The sequence below is a fragment of the Cimex lectularius genome, unplaced genomic scaffold, assembly GCF_000648675.2.
Source record: "Cimex lectularius strain Harlan isolate CLEC.00 unplaced genomic scaffold, Clec_2.1 scaffold139, whole genome shotgun sequence".
NCBI classification, from domain to species: domain Eukaryota; kingdom Metazoa; phylum Arthropoda; class Insecta; order Hemiptera; family Cimicidae; genus Cimex; species Cimex lectularius.
Genome location: NW_019392832.1, coordinates 318,312 through 334,224, shown reverse-complemented (window position 1 = coordinate 334,224; position 15,913 = coordinate 318,312). Strand labels below are relative to the sequence as shown.

At 31.7% G+C, this 15,913-nt stretch overlaps 3 protein-coding genes across 4 annotated transcripts in view; 1 reads left to right on the top strand and 2 right to left on the bottom strand.

The window, feature by feature from the left end:
• Window positions 1-8,862, top strand: part of LOC106672568 (nuclear factor of activated T-cells 5) — a 31,543-nt gene extending 22,681 nt beyond the window's left edge. For both annotated transcript variants that reach the window (XM_014404094.2, XM_024228550.1), the window contains exons 10-13: window positions 4,986-5,030; window positions 5,412-5,531; window positions 5,602-7,557; window positions 7,939-8,862. In XM_014404094.2, coding sequence (XP_014259580.1) covers window positions 4,986-5,030; window positions 5,412-5,531; window positions 5,602-7,557; window positions 7,939-7,943 — 2,126 coding nt within the window. In that variant the 3' untranslated portion in view covers window positions 7,944-8,862. The remainder of the gene's footprint in view (window positions 1-4,985; window positions 5,031-5,411; window positions 5,532-5,601; window positions 7,558-7,938) is intronic.
• Window positions 8,863-10,135: 1,273 nt separating this feature from the next.
• Window positions 10,136-11,774, bottom strand: LOC106672610 (unconventional prefoldin RPB5 interactor-like protein). Its single transcript, XM_014404162.2, has one exon. The coding sequence runs from the start codon at window positions 11,599-11,601 to the stop codon at window positions 10,702-10,704; it is 900 nt and encodes a 299-aa protein (XP_014259648.1). The 5' UTR covers window positions 11,602-11,774; the 3' UTR covers window positions 10,136-10,701.
• Window positions 11,775-13,261: 1,487 nt separating this feature from the next.
• On the bottom strand, window positions 13,262-15,792 carry LOC106672556 (N-acetyltransferase 9-like protein). The gene is made up of 6 exons (XM_014404080.2): window positions 15,618-15,792; window positions 15,331-15,440; window positions 15,213-15,269; window positions 13,607-13,747; window positions 13,456-13,550; window positions 13,262-13,398 (listed from the first exon to the last, which is right to left on the bottom strand). The coding sequence occupies exons 1-6, from the start codon at window positions 15,692-15,694 to the stop codon at window positions 13,276-13,278; spliced, it is 603 nt and encodes a 200-aa protein (XP_014259566.1). The 5' UTR covers window positions 15,695-15,792; the 3' UTR covers window positions 13,262-13,275.
• Between the last annotated feature and the right edge of the window lie 121 nt (window positions 15,793-15,913).

The window sequence follows — 15,913 nt, the reverse complement described above, 5'->3', positions numbered from 1 at the left end:
AAAATGTATTTTGTGTTAAAGCAGGCTGTGATCATTCATATGTATTTTCCTAATTTTTGAAAGAAAAATATTTAATTGAGAAAATCAATATATACATAATTAATCTTATGTATGGTCCTGCCTTTAAAGAAGTGAGGGCTTTGCGTGGATGAGAAAGAGGCATGTAGATTGAAGGATGAGATTTTCAGTTAGAAATAGATTACCATATTATCAAACATCACAAAATGATGTTCTAAAAAAATTTTTTTTTTAATTTCATAAATTACGAATGAATACAATGATTGTACATTAAAAGTGTGAACATAAGTGAAGTGATGTTTAATAATATATAAATATTACTTTTTATACTTAGCCTAAATTGAAGCAATTGAAGCTAAACAAAATAAAATATTTTTTACATAAAATAAAAATATAAATTTTTGTTTAGTTTCATATTAATTTTTTATCAAATGACAAAGTGGTCGCAGAGAGTGATTGGAGGTATGAATGAGAGGTTTTTCTGTGTTTGAGATTTTAAGGTTGGTGCATGTGGGAATGAATCGTAATGAATCTTGTGAATATGTCTGTTGTGACTTCTCTGTCATTATAATTTTATACTGAATGCATTTATATAAGAGCATCACATTACGAATTATATGCATTTTTTAAATGCAAAATAACTGGCAATTTTAAAAGATGTGATACTCAGCCCAATTCTGTTGCCTTATGTCATATCTTGTGTAAGTCTCAGGCTCTCCATTTTCTATTTGCGTCAATAAAAGTATTACAGTATTAAAGTTAAATGTGGATATGACACGAGTCAAACAGTTATGTTGTATGATTTCAAGAGCTTAAAGCTCACAGTAGTTTGTGACATTTCTATGCGTTTGCTTTCTTCGTCCCCAGCAGAATGTTATCATCGGAGGTACGAGCAGCTCGAGGAGTTTGGACACGCGCTTGGGTGTACTGCCCTTCCCTGCCCCAGGTTCTCTTCCATTAGTTTTAACCTACACGCGCACACATGCACACATTACATTTTTACAGATATATTTTATATGACGCTTTTTAGATGTTGTGCCATTTTATAAAACGGGGCTATAAATATTTGCAAAATAGCAAACATTTTGGCGTTCTTACTTAAAGTCTGCCTTAATCGCTGGCGTAAGTGTGTTTCCGATGTTTTGTTTTTGTTGGTATTACACTTTGCTGTATGGACTGTTCACAAATATTTATAGACCCTTAAATATTTTATACCAACAAAAATACATTTGTCTGCGGTATTTACTTTTTTAGTTTGGGTAATTTTTATTGAAAGAAGTAGCCAATTTTTTTTATACTGAAGATTTTGATTCAGAAAGATCCCTTTGTAGTATTTACAAAACTATGCATACAGAAGGTGAGGATACTTTTAAAAAATAGTAATATTTAAAAAAAATCTAAATTGACCTATTTTAGATTCAGTGAAACATTTAATTTAATATATATATTTACTTTAAAGAATTTAGTTATATAATTAAGTTGATTTTGATCAATCATATTTCTTAAAGCTCTGAAAAATGAAAATACCATTAAAATTATAACAAAGACATAACACAAAGTTTTTAATACACAAACAACATAACTTTTTATTTTTTTATTATTTTTTTAAAGTTAATATATTTTGTTATTATTTTGGAAACAATTAGTTTCCACTTTTTTTTTGCTTTTGTATGTGCTCAATTCATTATGTTACAGCATTGGACTAAATTAAGAGGAATGCTAAACTGTTGGAAGGAGAGCTTTTTTTTCAGGTGCTAAAATAAAAGAAGAGGATCTTCGGATGTACTCCCCCTACTAGACCAACTATCTCGGTGTGGATTTGAATGTTGGCTTGTGTTGTGATGTCCTTGGGCTTGTTAGTCAGTTGTGTGAATGATGTGTGGGGGCAAAGCCAATCTCCATTCTTTCTTTATAATCAATATAAAAATTAATAATCATTAATGGGGTCAGCACTGGATGAGCAAATAGTTTGTTTTCTTAGCATGAAATAAATTTTTGTTAATCACTTTTATCAAATAAGCGTTATCACACTAATTATATTTACATAACTCTTTCATGATTATACAAATTTTAGAGATGATACTTGAAATTAATTTCTTCTTACTTTCAACTGTAGAAAAATGCTCATTACATTTTTATAAAAATTTGTTAGATCCAAATAGGTCAAATATTAATTAATTAATATTACAGAGTATTAATAAACATTTATATAACTGACTTGTAAATGATCTTACAGTACATTTTATTTTAAATTGATTAAAGAACATATTATTTGAAATATACTTCAGAACAGTTTTTAATATACATAATATACAATATATTACATATTGAAGTAATTAGGATTTTGATCATTATTATCATATCCAATAATACTGAAAGAATAACAGTACATTTTACATTTTATTTTAAATTGATTAAAGAACATATTATTTGAAATATATACTTCAGAAGAGTTTTAATGTACATAATATACAATATGTTACATATTGAAGTAAATAGGATTTTGATCGTTATTGTCATATCCAATAATACTGAAAGAATAACAGTTGATTACTGGCCATCATAAAATTTCAAGAAGCAGATTTATAAAATCAGGTTTTTTCCCCATCCATCACCCCGCCGTACCCTTGGGAGATCCACTAATGGAGGGCCGCACCAATTTATTTATTTATTCTACAGGCAAAGCCTATTAAAATTATACAACAAATAGGAAAAAAAACTTAGGAGAGCTAATATAAAAATTCATTACAAAATTAGAAACATAATAACAAATATTTGGAAGTATGAATTATTAAATAAAACGTGGCCATAACTATATGCAGTTAACATTGTTAGAATACAAACAAAACTTAACTGAAAAAGATAATTATTAGTCATGTCCAAGCTAACTAGCGTAATATAACTGAACATAGTAATGTAGAAATATATAATTGTAAATATTAAACAAACAGAGAAAATATATATATATATAAATAAAATAGATATGAAAATTGTACATAATCTGATTTAAAACATTTATATCTTGAGTGCAGATATTAATTGATTTTTAAAAATGCTAATATTATCTTGGTATAAGAGGTGTGGATATGTATTAGCTGTGTGAATTAACCTATTGATGGGACATTTTTTTATGCAATTAGGGCGGAAATGAAGAATATTTTATTTCCGGGATGAGAGCTGGGGAAGATTACAGTTTAATTTGGAAAGTAAATAAGGAGACTCGAGATATCAGAAGAATCTAACCCCTAATGGGGTAGGTTTTATGAGTGTAAGTGACAACATTGCATTTGTTAATATTCAGCACCATTGAATTCTGTTGGCACCATTCATGAGTAGAGTTCAGGGTCAGACTGATCAAGATTATTCTAATGGGTGTTGATGGTTTCATAAAAATTCAAATCATTGGTATAAAGAAAAAAATTGCTACTCTCTACATATTTTAAGTCATTAATATAAAGAATAAACAGTATGTTGACACCACCTTGTGGTTCACCTGACATAGCATTGAAATCTTTTGAAAAGTTGTTTATTTTCACTACTTGTTTCTGGTTAGAAAGATAAGAGTTAAACACCTTTAGTTTGATTTGACTAAAATTGGTTGATATTTATCATTATGTGATTTACTAAAAATTTTGGTTCTGGAAAAGAGGTTTTTAAGCTAATACCTTCCTCAGGTGCGGCTCAGGGATTCAAATAATCGGGTTATAAATATGCTTCATTTAAAAAAAAAATAATAAAGAAGGTTTGTTGGTTAACACTTTATTGCAAGAAATTAGCACAGAAATGTTGTGCATAATTTGAGAACCATTTACAATTGAAAAGAGGCATGAATTTCTGAATGATCTTCAATTGAATTGAATAGTAAAATTCAAAAATTGGCTATTTAAGCCAGTTTTGAGATGGAATAAAAAACATTTAGTACTTACTACGGATTATTTATTAAAAATATTAGTTGTTTTGAACAAAGTGAACATTTAATAAAAGGTCAACTTACATTTTTAAACATATTTGTGAATATACATTTGGTTTTACACTCACTATTATTACTGCATTAGTTGTCAAAAATGTTTCATATACTAAAACTTTATGTAAATAGATATATTTTATCATTATAGTTTTGTTTTTTAATTAACTTTTAACATCACTTAAAATGCTAAACTTTTCTGATTTTTTTTAAGCCGTTCTTTTAAGAAAACATACAAAAATGTTATAAAATAAAGATACATTGATTGATGTCAAAAGTCTGTTCTTGCAATATTTTGCTTAAAAAATCTTATATTTAAATTGGCTCTTGTAGTCATACATTTATTTAAATTGTGTTTATAGCAGTGGTATTTGACAAAGATTAGAAAGCACAGAAGCATGAAGTGATTTTTAGTGAATTTTGATGAAAAATTAAATGGATTTTTCAATATTTACTTTTTAAGAGGAAAAAAATTGAAAAACAAGCTTATCTGGTGTTGCCCAATAAGACATTTAATATAACTGTAACAAAAGTTAATTAAATAATATTTATGTAAAAGTTAAAATTGTTTATAATTTATTTTTGTGAATTGTAAATCATTTGTATTTCTTGGTAATTACATGTGCAATTTTCTAAAGGGAAAAACAGGCTTTCCTCCATATTGAGCAAACCTTTTTTTCTGTGTGTATGTGTGAATATATGTTTGGTTTGAATGAGGCACCGATACAGTTGGTCGCGCCTTCGCAGCCATTTCTATAACTCAGTTGTTGCTTTTTTTCAACCATTTTGTTTAATTTATTTCATATGAACTGACGATATGAAATAAAAACTGTTTTTGTTTTCAATTTTTCTTTTGATATTGTAAACATTATTGATTGTGAATAAAAGAAATTGAGGCTGCGAAGGCAAGTAAAACTCCCTTTTATTCCAGGTGGGACCAGCTTTAATCTCTCAATAAAAAATGTCATTTCAAGTTGTTAATCGGCCTTTAATTTGTTCACAGCCCTTACTCAGGAGCCTAACATTGTAAATAGAGCTATTGCTCCTAGTAAGTATTTCTTTTGCAATAATATAATCCTTTTTTCCCCCTACATAAACTTCACTACTTAAAACAAACACATATTTAACCTAAAAGGGGGTCCGGGGTAGCTGAGCAGTCAGCGTGATTGTCACTCTCTCGGGTCGTAGTCTCTGTGGTCATGGGTTCAATTCGCACTGTTGCCCCTGGCATTTTTTCATTCTACAAAGGTAAAGACCTCCCCCCCCCCAGAATTAACTCATCGCATTCTCTGATTCTCTTTCTCCCTGACTAATATTGAAAAACAAAACTATACAAAAAAATTTTTTTCAAACTTAAAAAACTTCTTGAAGTATTATTGTAATTGATTTCAAATAACTTAATATTTATTTGGTTTTTGACGTTTTTCAGCTATTTCTTCAGTACCTGCATTTCCGGGGCAAAACCTCCTTTTAGGAATGCCCTTGATGATTCCTCCTAACCATATTTCAATGGCTTCCCCGCCATTTGTGGCAGATGATACGGCAAAATGTATGTTATTTATTTTATTACAATATTATTTTTGTATTTTCAATTGCGTATATAATACATTATATTAAAGGTAAAGAAGAGAAAGATATCCCACCAGTGATGTTAATGCCCCCACCGACTGTGCTTCCTTCAAGGCGAGGTTCACAGCCTATGATCATAAGTGAGAGTTCTGTTGAATTAAAAAGAGAAGCAGAAAGCCCAAGTCCCACACAAACGATTCCTGTGACAGCCGATCTTTCGACGTCGCAAACACCTTCAATGGCTACACTTCGGAGATTCGTGTCCACTCCGAACACACCGTTGCCAGCTCTGAGTGTTGAGACCTATTTTTCAAGAATTGAAAATAAGCAAATCGCTACAGATACAAGTTCACCTCTCCATCCTCAGAAGTCACCCACGATAAACATGATCCTTTCTTCAAGAAAAATAAGTCCCACTCTCAACAGTGTTTACACACCTCCGATTTCCCAGCAAACTGTACTTTTACAGAATGGAATCGCCTCGGATGATATTTTGAGACCTCAAACATTACAAGATCAAATAACTGCATCGATCATTGCCAACAGAGAACAGGAGGCAGCCAAACTGGATGCTTTTGTAAATTCAACTGCAGAAAACCACTTGAATTCGCCTCAATCTCTGGAAACTTCTCAACCGTCTGCAATTCCAAAACAGGAAATCATCCTTAACGATGTTTTATCAGATGTCACTCCAGTCCCAATGCAAACGTCTCCTCTTAATCTGAATACAAATGAGACTTTATCGCCATCTGCTCTTGTATCAATGAAACATATGGTTCCGATGGATAGCAAAATTCCATCTACAACTTTACCGATTTGCACTCTTCCACAATCTTCTCTTCCCATAAATACAGCAATGCTGACAAACTCGCTTGTAAATGAATCTGGTGATCTTATTTTGAACCAGTCTTTCTCTTCAGGAAAGGATATTCGTACAGTAACCGATACAATCAGTATAAATGGTTCATCTATATCTACCACAAACTTTAATGATGCAAATGTCACTCAAGTGACAACCTCGCCAGATTTAATTATGAATGCTGTTGTCAATGATTTGTCTAACTGCCCTCAATTTACCAGTGGGCAAGAACTACCTATGCAGTCTTCAATTAAAGAATGTATAGCCACTCAGAGCCAATTGCAAGATCCACTTATTCTGCCTTCAGTTTTCCCAACAACAACCTCCGCAAACAATAGCAGTATTAATAATCCAATGAACACTGATTTTATTGGAAGTCAGCCACTCAGAGAAAGCAGTCAGAGTTTATCTAGTCCCTCTCAATTCAGTGGAAATCTTCTCAATACAAATTATGTTCAAGATGCAGTAATCAGAAATAAAGAAACAACCCAACAGGTGGAAAACAGTTTGTCTCCAAGGGCTGACAACAAATTCACATCGGATATTGTATTTTCTCCTACAAATGTCAACGATAATCTAAATGTAACTTTGAAAACAACTCAGTCGAGTCCTCAGTTTACCCAGGACATCGTATTTACTTCGACACCAGAACTCCCTATTGGAAGGGAAGCAATTTCAGGGATAGCCAACTCAGGTTTCCAAACTGTAACGGAAAATGTTGATATTAAACCTGAATTGTTTTCTTCAGAATTGAACAATTCCAGTTTTCAAGGCGGAAGAAACGGCCAAGATCCGATTCTCACCGGTACTCAGTCGTTAAACATCACAAACACCAAACTAGAGCCAGAACAGACCACTTCGACGAATACCTTCCAGTCTGAAGTGATCCTCAACAGTTTTACAACCTCAGATGGTCCTTCTGCAATTTCGATACAAAGGAAGAGCATAGATCAGCATATTCCTACCACTGTAATATCAGCCTCTCAAGTCATTGAAAACAGAACTGCAGAAATCCCAAAGGTAGTTCAAAATGGGGGCACGGCCCAGGTGAAAAAATGCGAAGAAGGGATTCCACTTCCGCAGGAACTAACACAGATGTCTGAACATGATCTGCTAAGCTATATAAACCCGAGCTGCTTTGACCAAGGTAAGACAATTTATATTCAATCATTCCACAATTTTATTTCCAGGCAAAAAACTTCACTAAACACAGTCATCAACTTTTTAAATGGTACATCCAATCAAAAACCTACTTATTTTACTAAATTCCTGGCCTAATTTACTAGTAATCTAATCATTGTAATCTAGCCTATTCCAGTTAATTTTGTGGGTCAGACGCATTTTGCCTTTCTTATGGGTTATGTCAATTTAATATTTCATATTTTCATTCAATTCATTAGGGTAGTTTTTTAATTTTTGTTTGTAAAACATACAATACATTATAAAAATAAGTTGTCAGATTTAGAATGTATACAGAATAAACATTTATCATTGGTTAATTTATGAACTTCACCTGTTTATTTTTCAGTTTGAAGGCGAGTCCAGCCATGCTGAAAATGTTAGACACCATTAGTTTCTGCTTGTGTACATTTTTGTATTTACATTTATTTAATTAAATTAGTTATTTATTAAATATACATTTAATCTTTTGATTGTGTATTTGATTTATGCCAGTTGTAACTGAATCAAATAATGTGAAGGACTGCTTCAAAAGAGGCTTTTTTCTTTTTTTAAATGTGCAATTTTAAAAACCAGAAATTGTAAAGAATAATCATTGAATTTTTATTACATATATTCAGTATTTATATTTTTTGATATTATTACAGTGATTTTGTGATTGAGAACAATGTACAAATGAATTTAAAAAAAGCAAAGCATCACATCACTTTCTAGGACCAAAATTTTTTAAACAATTCAAAGCAAAGTTTATGAAAAGTATTAAAACATGAATCCATCTAGCATCAATATTATTTGGTCTTTGTGTACAAAATTTATTTATCAAATCTGTTAAGCATTAATGTAATGAATATATAATATTCATAAATATAAAGTTTGTACTCCAAGAGATATTAATGTCTTAGAAATTTATTTGCTCATTTGTTTTAAATTATTTATAATTTATGTAAAGAACATTGTATCTGTGTAGATAATTATATCTACCTTTGTTAAAAATATTTGAATATTATTTTGTTGAATTATTTTTGTTTTATTTTAGAGATTTGAGAGGTATATATTGCATATATTTGTATATAAAAATTCTGAGAAAGAAAAGAAAATGAAAGATATTCTTATAGATTTTATGTTAAATTGAAATTTGTTATTATTTGTATACATTCTCTTAACAAAGCGTTGGCACAGATGATTATTAGAAAAATAGTATTTACCTTGGTAAATTCTTTTTTACTTCTGTTTGTGAGCTATATGAAATATAGATGTGTTGTTTAAAATTGTATGTTTTACTATAATTATCTTCCCATTTAATTAATTTATTTAAACACTTTTTGATTTTGTGAATGATTCAAGTGGATGTGAAAAATTATATTAAAACCAATGCTGTAAAGAATGCAGAACCACTGGATCATAACCAACAAACCACATCAAATAAAACTGTCGTCCAAATCATAGGCCATGGAGGAAAGGGGGAAAAAGAATCATAGCAGATGGCCATACTAGGCTGACACGGTGTGTTTGTGATGAAATGTCGAGTAATTTTATGAAATTCGTTTTCATTCGTAACAAAAACTTTGTAAATAACACATTTCCATTTTAAATAGATTTGCTAGAGGTATGATAGGCTGATTGTTATTTCAAAAAAGCTCTCAATGGCCACTACCACCTCAAAAATGTATTAAAACTTATGTCAAACAGCTTTGGGTCTGTCTACACTAATGAGTTTTTGATGTTACTCACACGTTTTGGTTTGCGCCATTTTCAATGAGGTACCCAGGGACATAGTGGTGTCTCAATATGTGTTACTTGCCATATGTACAAAAAAGCAAGAGGTGTAGCTCAGATAGAGGAGTACCACATTTTGGAAAGAACAAACGCCAAAAGAATTAGCGAAGTGCCATCTAGAGGTAAATGATTAATTGGTATGGACCACCATGGAAGACTGGAGTGCCAAAAAAGAAGGGTTCTGTTAACCATATCTGCCAGCTATTAGATTAAAAACAGCACAAAGACAAAAATTAAAGTCTGATGTTAAAAATTGAGAGTGGCTGAACCAAAATGCTGTTAATTGCATAAGTTATATATTAGAAAACTGGATCTGTCTGGTAATAATAATATAGACTTTAAACTTCTGAAATATATATTTTTATTTTATTTTTCAAACTAAAAACTTAACTATGTTGAATAGAACTAGCAATGAAACCAATTGCTATGTGTAAGATTTGGAAATTTAGCTTTTAGGTTGGCTGACAAAACAAATAATTAAGAATTAATTAAAATAGTGGCAAAAAATAAAAATTTGTTGTTTTTCTTTCAGAAATGAGTTGCACTCAATTTACACCAATGATTGATTGTTGTTGAATTAATTTTTGTGATTTATTAGGTTGTCTGTAAATGTTTGTTAGCAATTGGTTGTACACAGAATCATCAGCGATCAAACATATTTATCAACTACATTGTGGATCAATTGCAGACTCAGAACCATTTTATAGGGGTCTACTATTTATTTAATAATCGGGACAGTACATTTTGGTATACAATGTTTTACCCAATAATGCCATTTCATTTGGTTGTTTTTATTTCCACAAGTTACCAGAATGAGGTTTACAAAGTTAGTGTACATGTTAATTCTTGATAATGGTTAACTTTGATCTATTTAGTAATTGACTATACAAAATAATCACAATTTTATTATTGTTAAAATTCATATTTTACTGAGCAAACAGTCGATTCACTTATATTTCTATATTGAATTTTTTTTTTTTAATATTACAATGCCAGACACATTTTGCATATAAAATTGAATACAAATTGAATTTATCATAGTTTACAGAAGTACATTGGCAGTACAAGTCTATAAATTCAACTTATAAAAATATGTAGGATGATCGTCTCCAATCATCAGGCCACAGTACGATGTTTCACTATTAATGAATACCTATCATTTTATTCAAATTGATTCCATGTCACTTTGATCGAACATTCAAGAAAAATATGTCTTTTTTTTTTATCAACCCTCGACGTTTAATTACTCAGACTTTATTGGATCATCTGGGAAGATGGACTGGAGGAAAAAGATTCCCAGATGATCCGTTAAAAGCTGTCACTCAAGAAAACAGATCTAGTTTTTCAATTTTCTCGCTCGGAATTTGCTGATCGGTCTAGTTTCCTTCTGTTCAATTGCTCGTTTACTGATTAATGTTTCTTCAATTGAATCACCGATCGCAGTAAGATTTTTGCTATCCTTGTTATCTAGGCTAATATCTTGGAAGCGATCTGATAAATCAAATGTAACACGTCTTTCAGTTTTAACAGGTTTATCAGGTATATCGCTTTGAATTTCATTTTCTACATCTTCTTCTATGGAATCATCATCATCATCATAATCATCGCTATCTGATTCTCCTCCTAGCCTGTCGATTTCTTCTTCGAGTTCTTCCTGCATTTCAAGAAGGTCTAGATGTTTCATGATATCCTCCTCGGTATTTCCTTTGCTCTCTTTGATCTTATTTCGAAGCTCAGCAAGTTTCTGCTTATGCGCTCGCACACTTTCCTTGTGTTTTTCACGCCATGACTTTTCACTTTCTTCATCATACGGCTCGATGATTTCCTGTCTCTCTTCATTACCAAAAGCTTCGAGTTTCTTCGGCACATTGAGGTTGTTCTCTAGGAGCTCTCGCTCCTTCTTGATTTTATCAAGCATTTCGTCGATTTCTTTAAGACGCCTTTCGCATATTTCAGATGCACTGGCAGAAGAGACTTTGAAGAAGTATCCATCGCCCACAGCTACTGTGACATCATTCGTATGCACTACAGTGCCCTTCATAAAAGCTCTTTTGCCTATAGGGGCGTAAATTTGGTGCCTGAGTTTTCCCAAGTATATTTTTAGGCTTTTCTTCAGTTCTTCATAACTGTTCTTCCTCTCGGACCAATAGTCAAAAGATTTCCTATTCTTCATCAAAGCCTCCAGCAAATTCCTTTGAACTTCAAAAGGCAGTTTATCCGGTTGATGGACGTTCATTGTATTACAATAAAAAATAAATAAATAAAACGACCAAAAGCAAAGCCAGTAAGTGAAAAAGTTAAATGTAATCAAACATAAGAAACCAACTAGGCGCTTAACTTTTAGTCTAACAACAAAAACTAAAACCTTACAAGTTTGAAGTCACAGAATTGTCTTGATTCTTCCCGACCGGTTTCAGTAACCTTAAAATTGATAAAGGACGTCTCTTTTGATTTTTACACGACTCTCAATCGTTTTGTGGTGAACTCACATAAAACTTTTTCAAAAAACATATCTCATTATTAGTTTCATACTAAAAATAAAAATCTGTGATCATTATAAAAAGTTAATATTAAAATCGCACAACGCAAAAGTGGCATACTGCAAAACTAAATAAATTTACATTATTCATAAATGTATAATTCTGGTACTGATTTTAAGTAAAAAATACCAAATCAATTTAAATACATACATCTAACTGAATTTGAAATTGAAAGCCACCTCTGAATATGAAAATTGAGCTTAAGGTCAGCATAATTGAGTTTCCTGCTCAGATTTTTGGAGGAAACTGAGTTATTTTACATATATAACACTGATATACGTATTGTTTTGTGTCCTGAGTTAAATACCTGTAGTTTGGCACTTAGGGTGTGGACTGACCCATTCCAGATGGTTTCAATACAGAATTAGCTGTTTTGACTTTTTATTTTAATGTTTCTTAAAGGCTAACTTACAAGTTAAATACTCATTGACGACAGTGACACTATTGTTTTGATATGTTCAATTGCACGAGGTCTATCTCCATTCTGAAATACCAGAATTTTGATTTATCTAAGTTGACTTTCAACCCCCAAAGCCCGGGGTATGATTCCAACTTATCAACGTGGATTTAAAGATCTTTTAGGCTTTCAGCAAGTATGACAATGTCTGCATAGAGTAAAATTTTGTTAACAACACCATTGATCTCTACTCCCCTAGGCAGAACATCAATGAGATCATTTATGTAAAGGAAAACAAGAGAGGGCTCAGTAGACAACCTTATCAAACATTTGTACTTTATTACAGTTAATTAAGGTTTTTAGTTTAGATAAAAAAGTCAATGGCACGAGCAGGATTCAAACCCACGATCTTCGGGTAGATACACTGCTGGTCTACCACTTGAGCTATCGAGACATCGATCCACTCGGACACTTCAAGAGGTGGGGTTGAGATGGGAAGTTGGTGTCCAAGAGGATCGAGGTCACAATTGCTCAAGTGGTAGAGCAGCAGTATATCTACCCGAAGATCGTGGGTTTGAATCCCGCTCGTGCCATTGACTTTTTTATCTCAACTAAAAACCTTAATTAATTGTAATATATTAATTGGTCAAGCAGACCAATTAATTAACTTAATAAATAAGTGAATTTGTACTTTATGTTGAAAAACTCAGATCTCCCTTCTGGGCACCATAAGCAGGCTTTTGACTCTATTTTTATAACACTATTACAAATTAGGAGGTAAAGTAAAGATTGTAAAGCGTATAGAATAAAAAATGTCGGTCAACAGAATCAAAGGCAGCTTTGAAGTCTACAAAAGTGCATAAAATGTAAACTCAGAAATAGGGATATACAATCTCATAAGAAATAAATAAATAAACTATTATATTTTTAAAATATATACAATAAAAAATCACACAAAATTAAAGCTCACATTCTATTTATTTTCTTCTGTAGGCAATTCATTGTATTCCTTCGTGTTGGAGAACAAATAATCGGTAAATTCTTCATCGACTTGTCGTACAAGTGTTATCTCTTTAAAAAAAGTGCTTTTTGATTCCTAAAAAATACAAAACAATAAATAAGTGAATTGAAATAAAAATAAAAATTCACTTACTTCTTGAAAATTCAGACTATTGAACATTTTAATACTATTTTCGTTGTTTAGTGAAACTATGGCTTCAAACTTCTTAACTTTTATCGCTGTCACAGCTGGAATCACAAGAGTTACAAATGTGATGTCAAGGAGTTAATAAAATGTTTTTTACCATAGCGCATGATCAACAGTGCGACTTCTCGGCCCATTCCTTTTCCTCGGAATTTAGGCTCAGCGATCATTAAACCGATTTCCCCGACAAGGCCATCGTAGGAATCCTTCAAATACACATTGGCATCTCCAATCATGGATTCTAAAAATAAAAAAAAATATGTTTTTGTAATTACAATGTTAGGCGTTTCACAGTTACAAATAGAATAGACTGGTGTAAACCATATGGTATAAGCAATCGATAGAATTATCAATTAAAAACGTAGTTAGGGATATTTAATACATTGTACTTCTTGGTAAAAAAATAGGTTGAAAGTTTAATGCAATTTTACTGATTTATGATTTATATTAGCTTAAATCCATACTGCATGAAAATACATACATGTACAGAGTTGAATCACATACAGCTTGGTCATTCCAGCCCTAACAAAATTTAATTTAACCAAACCCGATAACTACTATTTTTATGAATGAAATCTGCCCAAAGTAAGGGGTTTGTCTCATGGCTACCATATCAGCCATACATATACGAGGCTCAAAACCCGAGGGGGCCCAACCAGACTACAGGAGAGTGTGCAGGAAGACTTAATGGGGCTTAAAAAAGTCTAAATTTTTGTAAAGATAGGAAACGGGACCCAATTCCCTTGGATGTGGTGAATACAAACTGTTTACAAACCGTGAGAACATCCACATCCTACCCAAGGACTATGCTGGATTCGAACCCAGGACCGTTACTGTGGCAATATGAGTTGTATGACTTGGTCAGTCTCCCAGTTTTTAGTCTTTAATTTGACAACACGCCAAAAATTAGAAAGTTGAAATAAGTATATCGTTTTTTTCTTCTTCCAATAATAAAGAAGTAAAAGATCCCAATGATTGCTGATTATAAAAGCACTTTCATTGCTAATTTGAGATTTTAGTTAAGGGTAATATTCCATTGCTCAATAAAGAGAGCAAGGGCGTTAATATGTATATTTTGTATTGCAATCTATAAAACTGTATTCTTGTTACAGAATTCTAACCAGGCACAATTGTAAAGACTATTAGTAAATATTAGCTTGATCATTCTTGCCTCCTTAGCTTATTTTTTGCACGTTTTATTCAATTATATGTTTAGGTATATTGCTGTCGCTTATAACCTGTCTTTTTGTGCTAATGGCATTCTTTTAAAATGCTATAAGGAAAAATGTTTCACTTGCTCTGACAATGTAACATTTGCTTTAATTCGTGCCTTCATGTAACGAAAGAACTTTTTTATTGTTAAAAAAAACTATTAGCAATCATCTATCGATTTTTTAAAATATTACTTACTATTAATTATTCTTTTTAACTAGGCAGAAAGAGGGGAAATTCAAATGGATGTAGGTTAAGATGGGGCGTTGGTGTCGGAGGGGATCAAAGTCACGATGCTCAAGTGGTTAGAGCAGCGGCTTATTGAGCCGAAGGTCATGGGTTCGAATCCTGCTCATGACACTAATTTTTCATCTCAACCAAAAACTTGGTGGTCAATTATGACAACAAAAACCCCTACTTCCTAGCATCCATCATCAACATTCTGTCAATATTCAATATGGTAATCATCATTCATTGCACATTTGAATACATACCTACTTCATCATTAGTCTCTAACATTGTTTCCTTGTCCAGGACAATAAATGTACACTCTGAAATAGCGAAAGAATTATAAGAAATGCGCTCAAAGAGGCCGATAATGATGATTATTACTTTTAACATCATTTAACCATGTCTGTTGCATTTCGTATTCCTCGTGAAGAGTCAATCTGTCAGAAGCTGTTTGCAGTCTGAGATCCTCATCCTCCATCCATTTGTGATACCTAAAAAGATTTCAGAATTGAGTCTTTGTAGCTTGTCAACAGAATATTTTTATCTTTCTTATAGCAACAATTGATAAAATGTGTTTGTGGGATATTTAACTGTAAAGTATTTACTGGCAGGGGAATTTCAGAACATGCTTATTAGAAGGAAAAATAGAAAAATAGAGAGAAATTTACTTTTCAACGTGACTGATCCTGTACGGTACCAAGATAACTTTATTTCCAACGATTTTCGTACTGATGTTTAACCTCATTTCTACAGATTAAGGAACGTCGTTCTTTAACTACATGTACTTTACCCAGTTGAATCATTGACATTTGTATTAAAAAAAAAATAATAAACAAAAATGTTACATTCAGGTTATTGAACAATTTGTACTAATAAACAAGTCACAACTTAGAAAAATTCCCCATTTTATTAAAGTTAAAATATATTGACTTATATTTTGATGAAAACGTAGAAATAAAGCTTC

Excerpts from the sequence above, each read along its gene's own strand:
- LOC106672556 (XM_014404080.2), bottom strand. The coding sequence starts at position 15,694 with ATGAGGTTAAACATCAGTACGAAAATCGTTGGAAATAAAGTTATCTTG. Across the intron at positions 15,270-15,330 it reads ATGGTTAAATGATGTTAAAA|AGTGTACATTTATTGTCCTG; the intron begins GTAATAATCATC and ends TCGCTATTTCAG. Across the intron at positions 13,551-13,606 it reads ACTGTTGATCATGCGCTATG|CTGTGACAGCGATAAAAGTT; the intron begins GTAAAAAACATT and ends TTGTGATTCCAG.
- LOC106672610 (XM_014404162.2), bottom strand. The coding sequence starts at position 11,601 with ATGAACGTCCATCAACCGGATAAACTGCCTTTTGAAGTTCAAAGGAAT.